Consider the following 13,765-nt stretch of genomic DNA (forward strand, 5'->3'; position numbering starts at 1 on the left):
AAATCAGCTCTTTTTCTTTTTCTCAAGTTAAACACATGTAGAAGTATCAAAAGGCATTGACTTCTTTTTCATGTGTTAAAAAGAAAGATTCATGACAATATGCTTGCTGAAAAGCTATATAGGAATTATATGGTCTGGAAAAGTGTAACTACATTTTGTGGAAGTAGAAATTGTAGCACATATTTGTATAACAGCAAGGCAAGTGTGGTCTCTAGGAAGTATAGGTGAAGTTGATTAGATTGCAGTGTATACTTAAAAGTTGAATAATGCACTCTTGTAAAACACTCTTCAAAATTATTTAACTTCCCATGATATCATCACAGCATGTGCAAAAAAAAAATCTTTAGTGTTATCTTTTCCTGTCACATGACTAGTGCAAACAAAAGAAATCCTTATCTTTTTGTTTCTATTCTGGCCCTTTATAAAATGGCATTAAGCACCATTCAAAACTTACACATTAAAGATTTGGTTTGGGAAAAAAAAATTTATTGCGTATTTCAAACAAATTACATTTGTTAAATTATGAAGCAAAACTTTTTCCAACAACTGAAAAGTCTAGCATCATATATGCACAGAAAACTTTATAGTTTTAAAACCACTTTCCTGTATTTTCTCACATTTAAGTCCCATAGCAACCCCAGACATAGTGAATGAGGCAGGAGTTATATTGTACTTTTGTTACAAAAGCTGAAACAGAGGCATTTAGAGAGTTTAAGGAAATTGCCCTGGGATATAGCACTCTGGACTAAGCCCTGAACTAGAATCCAGAACAATTTTTTTCTTTATAAAGTGGGATGTGCTTATCTCATAGGGTTATTGTGGTGATTGAATAAGGTAATGCACTTGAGAATGCTAAATTTGTAGAAAAAGAAGGTAGTTTTATTATTAGAGTATTTGGGCTTTGGTGGCTATGTGTAAAATTTCCTGATATTTATATCTATAAGTAATACAAGAGACTTAAACAGTCTAAGAGCTATAGATTGCACAGCAGGACTTCAAGTGTTCATGTGGGGAAATATTTCATAGACTGATCTAGTACCTCAAGGAGCAGGTGACGATACTAGATATCCATCATGGAATAATTAACAGTATTATATGTTGTACAGAACTCAGACCTTGAAACAAACCTCATTAAAAGGTACCTGGTCTTAGTTTTAAAACCTTTAAGTATCTCTTCTGTAAAAGTAATCAATGTATGCGCTGGCTACTTTAGTTATCCTGCTATGAGATTCACATGACTTTGATCTAACTTTCTTTGATTTAACACTGCAATTAAGAAGATTTGGTTCAAAGTAAAAGCTCATTGGTTGATGTTTTACACTGATGTGATAATGTTTACACAGATGTGCTTTGAAATCTTGCTTATGGTGGATTTGGGGGTCCTGCCACAAGACAGATCGCTGTTATCTGAAAGGTGAAATAATGTGGCATTTACCTGGTACAACCTTTAAAAGAGACTTCGAATATACGTTTCTAAAGTGATTTATCTGTTTATTGTTTTTACCTGGTGTTTTTGTTTTATTTCATATCTATCAACAGTAAATCACTTGCTTTAAGGACTCTTTTATAACTTGGTTGCACAAGGGTAAGTACTTAGGGCTGTAGTGATGAAAAGGTGTAACTTTACCTGCTTTAAAGCACCTGCCAATTAATTAGCAAAACAAAACAAAACAAAAAACCCTTCAGAGCAAATAAAATAAAGCAGTCACATCCATTTGTGCTCCCAGGTTCAGGCTTCTACTGGACAGACCATGAAATGACTAAACATAAACTTTAGTGATTCCCTAAAACTTTTTGCTCAGGGGAAGCATAAATCTGCCAAATGATTCTCAACTCCTCTGCCACTGAAAAATGTTAATGGGAAGATCTTGAATTAACTAGTGGTAAAAAACCAAAGTTTCAAGGTTTATAATGGGCAATATCCACCCCCTTCACTTCAACGACTTTTTATTTTACAAATGTGCCCCGACACTCATATATTTTTTTTTACCAGTAACTTTTCCTGTCTCAAAGACACATTCAAGAATCAGTGCCGTTTACTCATTTTTATAATTAAAATGTGAACAATAACAACAACAACAAACAAACCTTAAGGAAAATGCCTAACCTGAAAAGAATAGGGAAATGCTCTTAGATTGAATAAGGGAGGGCAGTAGAGGCCACTCACCATTTATGACACTATCACAGATATTCATTTTCTATTTGTGGCAAATATAAGAATGTAAACCATCTGCTTTCAGCCTATTTGGGTTTACCCTTAATCCCTAGATTCATGATTATATTATGTTATTATACGATGTTCATGAAAAGTCCATGACCCCAGCTACACAATTTAAAACTTCCATGTAGATATAAGGCGATCTTGGTTATATCATGTGCTATCCGAGTAAAGATAAACATTAAAGAGAACCTGGGAAGGTGGTGGTGGTGTGGGGGTGTATGTATTCCTAACCTAACCTTGATTATGTAAAGAAAATCCCCCATCTAAATGATAAAAGAAAAGAGTAATGCTTGTACATTTTATTAGTGTTTTAAAATTAGTGAGTTAAACTGTCAAAGCTTTGATTTTCCTTTCATGTGTGTCTGGGCAGGTCTAAGCCTCAGGTAACGCCCTTTTTCCTTCTCTCTCTCTCTTACTTTTCTTTGCACCTGTCCACTGCAGGCTCCCAGCAGCTCCCAAGGAGTCCAATTCTCCTCCTCTTCTCTCCCTTTCCTCCTCCTACCCATCCCCTCCTCCACCCCTCCTCCCGCCTTCTCAGCTGCCCCACGCCCCCCCCACCCCTTTCTTCTCTATACCTGCCAAGCTGGGCTCCTTTTTAGCAACGATCCATCACTGCAAAGGAGCCCAACATCAAAGGCGGTTGCACAGCAGTAGCTGAAGAGCATCTCGGTCGTTCCAAAGACGACCCCAAAGAGGGGCCTTAGCTGCGCCTCCCCGAAGTTGCTGGCTAGCTCTGGCCGGAGTGTGGGAATGATTTTTGCGACAGCATGGATAGAGGACCGTCAAGGGCCCCTTTTGGCCACTTCCGAAGAGCAAAAACGTGTTGAGAGGAGGCTGGTTTAAGATTTCAAACAGAACCTCCCCAGTGCGCATGAAAGGACTTGATTAGCATATGTCAAGAGGACCCGCATATATACTCGGTGTGTATGTACACAGGACTCTGATCTGATCAGTTTGCGGAGTTGGAGCCTCAGCCCCCAGCCCCAGCCCCAGCCCCAGCCCCAGCCCCAGGCCCAGCCGGGTATTGGCAACGGCGGCGGCAGCGGCGGCGGCAGCGGCAGCGGCGGCGGCAGCGGCAGCGCATAGATGTTCCTGCAAAGCCAGCAGCCGGCTCCCACCTGCCCAAGGAGAGAAGATCGCTCCAAGAGAGTGAAAACTCCCCTGCTATCCCAGTGCAAAGTCCACTCAGCGACCTCACCGGACTAACCGGGTCTTTTTGCGCTTGTTTTTGCTATATATCTATTTTTTCTCCCTCCACTTCCCCATCCCCGCTACACTTTTTTCCTGGGGTCTTTTGTGTTCCCGGATCCTCCGCCTCTCCCTCGGGCCCCTCCATGGCTCCCTTAGCCGAGGTCGGGGGCTTCCTCGGCGGCCTGGAGGGCTTGGGCCAGCAGGTGGGCTCGCACTTCCTGCTGCCTCCTGCCGGGGAGCGGCCGCCGCTGCTGGGCGAGCGCCGGGGCGCGGGGGAGCGGGGCGCCCGCGGCGGGCCCGGGGCTGCGGAGCTGGCGCACCTGCACGGCATCCTGCGCCGCCGGCAGCTCTACTGCCGCACGGGCTTCCACCTGCAGATCCTGCCCGACGGCAGCGTGCAGGGCACCCGGCAGGACCACAGCCTCTTCGGTACGTACGCGCACCCGGAGCCCCGGCTCCTCTTCTCCCCGCGGTGCTGAGCGCGTCCCGGGACCCGTCCGGTGCACGGTGCGGGCTGGGAGCGAGGGCGGCGGGCGCGGGGACCGGGAGGACCCGGCCTGCCCTCCTGCCGCCGCGCCCTCCCGAGGCCTGCAGTCCGGACGCCGGGGGCGGGAGGAGAAGGGCTGGTGCTCCGCACGCACCTGGCGGCCCTGCCCTTTTCTGCTGCCTGGGACCAGACCTGGACTCGGAATCACATCTTGCTTGCACTTCTTACCTCGCAGGCAGTTTTTGTTTGGCTTTTTTCAGATCCCTGTGTTATTTTCTCCTGCTTCCTCTCACATTTTCTCCAGTACCATTTACCTAACAAGAATGAATAGTATCGGACGTCTTCCGCGTCTTTAAACATGCCTCCCAGTCACGCACTTAATAATGCATCCATGGCTACTGTTCGGACGGTCGCTCTCCCACAGGATGGGAGCATTTACGTAAAGATTTAGCACCCGAAGAGGTAACAGATTAACTTTCAGTGAGCACCGTCGCTACTCTAAGGCTCACCTGGCTGCAATTCTTTGAGCTCTTTAATTTCTATTTGGGTGAGAAAAGGAAGGGGAAAAAAAAAAAAAAAAGCCTTCCAAGCTACTGAGCATGCCCAGTCGTTCAGCCAGGCTCCTCTGTAGAAATTGTGAAATCCGAAAGCAAAGATCTTGGTATTGACCGTGTGTAAGAGGAAATGGGGAAGCGAAAGAGGATATGGGTGGGAACACAGAGGGACGTGTTTCCGAATACCTCCAGCAATGCCTGGGAGCAGAAGGAGTTAAAAGAAACAAGCGAGTGATCCTGTGACACCAGATTGGGAAATCATATGGTTTCTACTGTGAATTACTCTCTACTAGCAAGTGCCTTCAACAGCCTGAGCCTTCATTTTCTCTACAGATGATGAGGTTAAATTAGGTGATGAATTAAAGATGCTTTCAGGTTCTAACATCTCAGGATCTTTTCCCCTTCGCAGTAGTTTTCATTATATTAGAGTTAACCCGGTAGCATTCTCAAAGGATTTTTGATCATCAAACTTGGGACATCACTGGAGAGATTTATTGTATTTATTTATTTTTTAAGATAGAGCATTTACTCCTCGACAGCAATGTGAAAGGGCCCAACATCTGTCTTCCTTTCTCTTCCTTAGCACTGAAGGATTGAGAATCTCATTTCGGAATGGTCCTCTTTTATCTTGTCCTCTTCCCCTTGTTCTTAGACTCATTCCTTTTTTGAGTTGCAGTACTCATTAAAACTTTGGAGAAGTGTAAATCTCGGTTTGAGGGGCATTTGTAACTCTAGATGTAGAAATGAGCATGTGGTGGTCATTTGGTAGCACTTAAAGGCTTAGAAAATTAACTTTTTAAAACCCATATGTTTGCAGCTTTCCCTGATCTCTTTCAAATTCCCATTGACTATGAGTCAAGAGTGTCATGACCTAGTGGCCAACCTTGGGGTCACTTTTAGAAAGTGGTTTCTAAATGGAGGAGGCTGAGATTCTGATTCTAAAGAACTTTGCTGACACCAGGTGGCTCAGTTTTCTTGCTTTTAAGAATTACTGCCCTCCATTCATTTTAGAAAAAAATCCTCCAGCTACTAGAAAGATTTAGAAAGGGACACAAATGTGGTAAAAACTTGTAAGTACAGCAGCTAGACCTTAAGTGGAGGTAATCCTCAGACCTCCTTCCCTACCCCTGCCCCTTGTGATACATAGTATAGCCTTAGACACCTTTAAGACACTTGTGACTCAACTGTAATTCCTCAATGACAAGAGTGGCTTCTTTCACATTCTCTCTCTCTCTCTCTCTCTCTCTCTCTTTTTAAAAAAGATTTTATTTATTTATTCATGAGAGACACAGAAGAGAGACGCAGAGATGTAGGCAGAGGGAGAAGCAGGCTCCAGGCAGGAAGCCTGATGTGGGACTCGATCCTGAGACTGCAGGATCACACCCTGAGCCAAAGGCAGGTGCTCAACCGCTGAGCCACCCAGGTGTCCCACACATTGTATCTCTTTTATAAGACTATAGGAAGAGATATAAATCTATGGGAAGAGACTATAAATATTGGAGACTTGATAACATTCATTAAACTGGTATTTAGATCATTTCCTTAAGAAATGAATGTTGTATATCAGAATTACTATCTTGCTAGAACATTTTCTTGCTAGAATTTTGCATAATTATTTAATAATTGCAAAAATATGACTTAAATCAATTTTGTGATGGCTTAAGTCACTCTATGGCAGAAGGCTACATATTAAGACAAAATATTTACTGTTACACAAAGGGAAAAGAACCCAGATTAGTTCTGATAGCCTAAAAGAGGTTTTCTCTCCCATGCATTACAGTGCATCCTAGTGGCCTTGGAAAGCTAAGACATTGTAATTTACTAGAAGGGAATATAGGTGAGAAGAAAGTTTATGTTTAGCATGTATGACATCGTATGCTTCTCTCTGTACTTGCCTTCTTTTCCTAGTGCTTGAAATATTAATTATAAAATTATTTTGCTATTTTCTTTTCAACTCATTTATGTCATCAAAGTGAGAATTTTGAAAAAGCTTAAGAATGGCTATTTGTAATGTTAAAGTAAGCAACATGTTTGATAGTTTATACTGATTTGCCCATGAATGATTAAATGAAAAATTCAGAACCCTGTATTTAAAATTTGAAAACCACATCAATAGAAGCTAAACAAAAAGGTCCCAGTGAGGTTAAAATAATTTCCTATCTGATTTCACTCTACATTTATAATAGTTTTCTGCACAGTAGTACAGTAGGAAGATTTTGCCTGATATATAAACATGGAATCATTACTTAAAAAAAAAAAAGTTTAACCTGAGATCAAACATATTCTTTTAAAGGCTTTTCCTTTATTCTCTCCTATTCTCCATAGATTTGTCTGATGTGGTTGCATTGTGGGTTGACTCACCTGTTTATTATGATTCTTAAAAAGGCTGGCTTTGAAAATGATACCAGAAAGACAAAGTACCTCCAAGTCTTTTTATGGGACACTGGGCATTAGAAAATCTATCTAAAATCTGTGATTACCTCTTAAGGAAAGTTTTTCATGTCTACTCTTTGTTAAGGAATTAGCTTAGTTGCCACCTCATATTATAAATAAGAAAGACTTGTCAAATCTCATTTAAGAATCAAGTGATTACAAATTACTATGCGGTATACTATTTCCTTGAGGAGAAAAAGGATCAGAATTTAAAAGTGTGGCTAAAATCTCTAAGGAACACAAAAAACACATCACCTTTTTCCCATCAATCTCTGTGAACCATTGCAAAATTATTAATACCCAGTATGGATGAAGTTTTAGATGTTGCTCACTTAATATAGTTGAAACTATTGAATACAGTTATTCTAAAAATATATGTGATTTCTTATCTTTCTACAACTACATTTTTTTTTACAAGATAGGAGCATTATCTTAAAATCAGAAGTAAGGTATAGGTGGTTTACCATTTAGTTTTGCAAGGAAAAATGGATACTTTATAAGACCTGTTATATAATTGGTTCATATGGAAATGAAACATATTTTATTGTACTTGAAAATTGGTTCTATTACACATCCTAATAATCAGTTTGTTCATTGAAAGACAAGAGCATCTTAATGTAAATCAGATACTTACAGAGAATTAAGTTATATGTGAGCCATAGTACACTTTTCCATTTGAATTTAACATTCAATACAAATTCAAGTAATTATACATTTGTAAACTGTATCCTGGATGAAATCCTATTAATATATCTTCTTCTCCTCATCATGTTTTTGATCTATATTTTTGTTTCTAACAGGAATCACTCACTAATGAGCTTGGTAGTACGTTTAATTTTCATTTACTCCCTACTTCTATGTTCATCATTTCAGTGGCTGTCCTATGGAGCCTGTGTCTTCTTGCTATATCTTATCTTCCCTCTACCTTTGGCTCTCCATTAAGGCACTGACTCTTTCCAGCCACTTATAGGCTATTTGGTAGCGTATTCTTGCTATAAGCTATAAGCTATCCTTGATAGTTCTAGTGTTCTATGTGATCTACTAATGGTTTGAAAGAGCTCATTTGAGCTCTTGGGAATCTATGTTTAGAGCTTAAGAATCTATGTTTCTGCCAAAGAATAAATTAGGCTCAGGACAGAATAGAATGCTCTATATAAGGGTTAGCTAGATTTTGTGCTTTCTCTTGGCCTTGGGAACATCACGTGTCCAAACAGAAGTTTGTACAGTAAATCAAATCAAGATACGACTTAAGAGCAAGAATCAGGATAAATGGTGCACATATACACTGTTTGTAGAGCTTAAGAAGGAGTAAAAGGTGAAGGTAGAAAGCTGTTGAGGAAGGCAGTTTCAAGCATCGAAAGCAGGTTTATATATTTTTCCAGCAAAAAGTCTGAAGAACAAGACAAAGAAATTAGTTCAAAGGTTAGTATGTACGGAGAAAAAGGGTGATGCAAAGGGAAGCATTACTTTTTTTACTATGATGTTTTAGTGTATTATGTGGAGAATGTATGATACTAGTTTATCTATTGATAAATGAAAATAATGTTAGGAAGTTATTGATAGCAAAATCTACTTGCATGCTAAAATCTCGGTATTTGGCTATCACATTTAATGAATTATAAAGTCCTTTTACTTCTTTGAACTATTAAATTTATTTTTAAGAACCATGTGAGAGGAAACAGCATACTGTGTAATCTATAAAGTTTTGAAACCAATGTATTGTCCTGAAGTAGAAACACTGGATTAGGGCTCAGAAGATGTGAGTTCAAGTATCCATTCTACTAATTCCAAATATCATATTCTTAGGCAAGTTGGTAAATCTTTTTGAGTCTCGGTGTCTTTAGGTGTAAAAATGGGGATAATATTATCTTCCATTCCTATCTTAGGGAATTGTTTTTTGAGGACCAGATAAAAAATATAAGTAGAAGCCCTTTATAAACTGTAAAACACTAATATATAAGGTATACTGGCTGCTACTAGGAAAAGATTGACTTGATTCATAGTTAGAAAAACCAAAACAAAACAATCGATAGAACATATATAACTAATGGAATCACAGAGAACTAAGAACATCTCTGTTATGTACTGATTTATGATAATAATAGCTTCCATCTGTTGAATGCATAAATGTGTCGGTCCTTACTGCTGTCCTAGAAAGAGGCATTTCACTCGTTTTGTACATGAGGAGATGGAACCCCAAAGAAGATAAATGTCTTGTGTAGACAGAATGGCCAGTAAGGACTATCAAATTTTAAGTTACTGCAAATTTTACAGTAAGTTATGCAAGTCAGTCTGGTTCATGGTTTTATATCTTTAACATTACGCCATGATGGACAACTTTACTTTTTATTTTTTTTCCATCTGTAAAATGGGAAGATCATCATAACTAATATGATTGTATAGTACTTTTCAGCTTATAAAGGACTTCTACCTACATTATTATACTTAGCAATATTGGTCTACTATTTGAAGGATTTTCAGTTGTCATATGTTCATTAATATGTCATTATTTGTCATTACTTTGTTTATAAATGTAGGTATCCTGGAATTCATCAGTGTGGCAGTGGGACTGGTCAGTATTAGAGGTGTGGACAGTGGTCTTTACCTTGGAATGAATGACAAAGGAGAACTCTATGGCTCAGTACGTATTTTAAAAACATTATTGTAATTCTTGAAGATATGACTATATTGGCAGTAAAAAAACATAATAATGCATGTCAGAAGAAATATGAAAAATATACATATGTAGAAATTAAATATCTATATCCTGATTAATTTCCATGTGTCCAGGCAGTAGTATAGTCAGTCAATTTCAGTTTTTGGTGTTTTGTTTTTGGTTTTGGTTTTTTTTGTTTTTGTTTTTGTTTTTTTAGAGAGAGAACACACACACTAGCAAGTAGGGTAGGGGTGGGTAGGGCCAGAGGGAGAGTGAGAGAGAGAATCTTAAGCAGGCTCCATACCCAGTGTGACCCTGAGATCTTATGACCCTGAGATCATGATCTGAGCTGAAATCAAAAGTTGGGCGTTTAAGTGACTGAGCCACCCAGGCACCCTCAATTTCAGTTCTTAAGCCCCAAATATTTATTGCTTTTAGCTTGCTAGTTCCACCTGCCCATTATCCTGGGTCTTTCTACTCCCCTCTATATTTTGATCATTTCCTACCAAAGACAGAGAAAAATGATATTTTCTTCTTGCCATGTTAAATTCTTTTCACCTTTAATCATTTATTTAATGAAATTTTCTCTACCCAAGATCATCTTCCATAGCTAAGTATATATGTGGCTGGCCTTCATAAATAGGAAATGAATGAATGAAGTTTTAGGTAATTGTAAGCAACAACAGAAAATGGCAGCCATGCTAGTTTGATCATATCTTGATAATTATAGGAACCATGATTCAAAAAAGCAACTTTGATCTATCCCTTAGGATAATATACAGTTCATCTTAAAGAGGCAAAAAATCACTGGGCCTTTACTACATTTACCTAATAGTAATCTCTAGGTAAAAGTTAATAATAGGTAATGTATCATCAAACAATTAATAAATACATGTAGGGAAGATATATGATTTGGAATGATGGTTTTGAATTAGGAATTTGGATGTTAAGATTTTGAAGTATTTCCAAATGATAGTAGAGACTTGCTGTGTAGAACTTGGGCATCTAACAACAGAACATGATTAACTATAGGCCTGTTATGTGGGGGTAGTAGTAGGAGGGAGATATATAATGAAGCACGGGAAAGTTCTGCATATTTATTAAGTATTTGAAAATGAAATTGAGAATTGATCTTTAACTTAAAGTTCTTCCAACCAAACCACTAGGAAGTTTAGCTGCCTGGGAGAAAGAATTCCAGATAACATAAGAACTAAAACAAAATAAAGCAAAAATAATTCATCCTTTTCCCTTCTTTGACAAGGATATTATTATAAGCAAAGCAATAAAAATATAAAGATGAAACTTTTCTAAGGAAATTCTCACTAAGGTATTTTTTTAAATGGTTGTTACATTTTTTTTATAGGAGAAATTGACTTCTGAATGCATCTTCAGGGAGCAATTTGAAGAGAACTGGTATAATACATATTCATCCAACATATATAAACACGGAGACACTGGCCGTAGGTATTTTGTGGCTCTTAACAAAGATGGAACTCCAAGAGATGGTGCCAGGTCTAAAAGACATCAGAAATTTACACATTTCCTGCCTAGACCAGTGGATCCAGAGAGAGTTCCTGAATTGTACAAGGATATACTGATGTACAGTTGAAGCATGATAGTGTCTTCACTGAACAGCCAAAATATGACCATTCTTTCTTGTCAGAGTTCACATCATAGAATAATAACCCAGGCTCAGAATGTTATGGGGTTTTCTCCTGGGAGACTGAATTTGGAAAGAATATTGAGAACAAACAAAAAAAACCTTATTTTGACTTGAAGTAGACCAAGACCTCTCTTTATAAGTGGATTAAGTTCCCTTAGGTACACTGGCTCAGTACTTACTGGTAGCTGAAAATCTATTGAACTGTGGATAATGGGAACCCCACCTGGTTTGCTGCTGGTACCTCACCTTTCTGGATTATGTTTACTTTAAAAGTTATGGTAAAAATAGAAACTTCATGTTGAAGAACTAAATTGACACAGTTGGCCAAGATTATTGCTATATAAATTCTGAGGACCTTGCAGGGTTTTGCAGGTTATGGAGTTATATGTGAAAAACCTGGATGAAATGTGGACTTTGGAACATGCCTCTACCAAGATGGAACATTTTTTTAAAAGGATGGACCTATTTATACATTTTCAATTTGCAAATATTTATTATATATATTTATTTATTAAAGAGTTTATTTTTTACTGGTATATGAAGATAATACAAAGAAAAAAAAACAACAAAAATTCTTTTATTGTGCCATTACTTTGTTGTGATGTCCTGAGCTGTAGAGAAGACATCACTTTTGCAACATAGTAAACATAGAATAAATCTTGAATTTCTTTTAAAAAATATAGCATAGATTATATATATTTTTGCAGTCAATTGCCTTCTAAGTGTAACATTGGTTCCTTTGGCTTAGAAAAATGCTTTATCAAACTGTATTGAATTCAACACACATTCAAAAGGGAATTAAACATTTTTATTTTGTGTTTTGGTTTCACTCCTTTTTAGGTGAAAGTTGTTCTACTTATATATTTTTAAATGACAAAATTGAGAATATTTTGATACTTAGAGGACTTCTAATGTTAAAAATTATGAAATATTATAGGCAATTTATGCTCACTTATTTTCTTATTCAGTGTGGCAAAGTCCAATTCCCTCCCCCCCGCACCCCAGTATGATCATAGAAAGAATTAGTTTATGTGGCACTGGCATTAATACTGGTTTCTGAGTCTGGTACCTTTTTCATTATATCTCCTGTTTAGTCATTTATTCAGGGAATAGTCATTAAAGCCTACTACACAGAAGAAATATTAGGCACTAAGGTAGATGGTGGTCAAGACAGAAGTGAACCCTTCATGGAACTTAATGTGTGGTAGGAGAAACAAATGGGAAACAAGTAATCTGACAAATAAATACCATAATTGTACATTGTGATGTGCTCTTTGGGGGAAATAAGGCTCTGCCTGACACAGAAAAGAAGGAACACATTTGGGTAGGATGAGTCAGAGAGGGCTTCTCTAAGGAGCCGACACTTTTGTTGACCATGAAAAATAAGAAGGAGCTGGCCAGATTAAGAGGAGGCTAAGATCCTGGTAGGAAGGGGAAACAAGGAGCCCGAAGTCCTGATGGGGGTGAGAAAGAGCTTTGTGGCTGGAGTTTAGTGAGCAACTGGGACAGGGGCACAAATAAGATTAGAAAGCTTTGCACAGGCACCTGGGTGGTTCAATCAGTTAAGTGTCTGCCTTCAGCTCAGGTCATGATCCCAAGGCCCTGGGATGGAGCCCCACATCAGGGTCCCTGCTCTGCTGGGAGCCTGCCTCTCTCTCAAATAAATAAAATCTTAAAAAGAAAAAGAAAGCTTTGCACATACAAATCTGGTGGGTTCTTAAAGGTCTTTCTTAAGGTTTGGTTTTCTTCTTCCCAATAGTTGTCAATGTCACGACCCCCTAGATGAAGAATTGAAGCTTAGTATGTGCTAATGATAATGGTAGCAGCCCCTGCCAGCAATCCCCAACCTGTAAGGCTTGGGAAAACACAGATTGCTGGGTCCCAGCCCCAGAGTGTCTGATGTGCAGATTTGGGGTAGGGTCTGAAAGTTTGAATTTTTAACAGATTTGGTCTGGAGATTATACTTTGAAAGCCACTAGACTAGAGCAATGCTTCTCAAACTTTAATGTACATACCATATCACCTAGGGAGCTTGTTAAAGGATGGGTTTGTTAGATTATAGGTCTGGGGTGGGGGTGGGTCTGAGATTTTGCATTTCTAACATTGTCCCAGGTGATGCTTGATGCTGCTAGACCACAGATTGTACTTTGAAGGGCAAGACCTACTAATGCTTTAATGCTGTTTGGAGTTATACCTGTTCATTACATAAATTTCACCTAGCATGACTTTAAATGAATAGAAATGTGTGGGGGTGAGGATAGGGTATCCAAAATACAACTTTAATAAAGCTACATGGAAATGTGTGTGTGCAGTGGGGGGGGGGGGAGTTGTGTGTGTACTTGATGGTGTACTTGATTGTGAGAGACAGAGATAGGGAAATGTTTTGGCTCAAAACCTCTTGGTTTTATAAATGTAAAAATAAAAAATGTTTTTGTGGTAATACTTTAATAATGTTCGAAATAAAATAGGTCTTATTTTTACTTTTATTTATAAATAAAAGTAAAAAAAACCTAGTTTGGTTCAATGTTTGATACATTTATTATTTATTTGTTTATTTAAT

General features: G+C 38.4%; 1 protein-coding gene across 1 annotated transcript; it reads left to right on the top strand.

The window, feature by feature from the left end:
* The first annotated feature begins 3,555 nt into the window (after window positions 1–3,555).
* Window positions 3,556–11,151, top strand: FGF20 (fibroblast growth factor 20). Its single transcript, XM_041753027.1, has 3 exons — window positions 3,556–3,841; window positions 9,424–9,527; window positions 10,906–11,151. The coding sequence occupies exons 1-3, from the start codon at window positions 3,556–3,558 to the stop codon at window positions 11,149–11,151; spliced, it is 636 nt and encodes a 211-aa protein (XP_041608961.1).
* Window positions 11,152–13,765: the final 2,614 nt, after the last annotated feature.

The sequence above is a fragment of the Vulpes lagopus genome, chromosome 4, assembly GCF_018345385.1.
Source record: "Vulpes lagopus strain Blue_001 chromosome 4, ASM1834538v1, whole genome shotgun sequence".
Taxonomy (NCBI): domain Eukaryota; kingdom Metazoa; phylum Chordata; class Mammalia; order Carnivora; family Canidae; genus Vulpes; species Vulpes lagopus.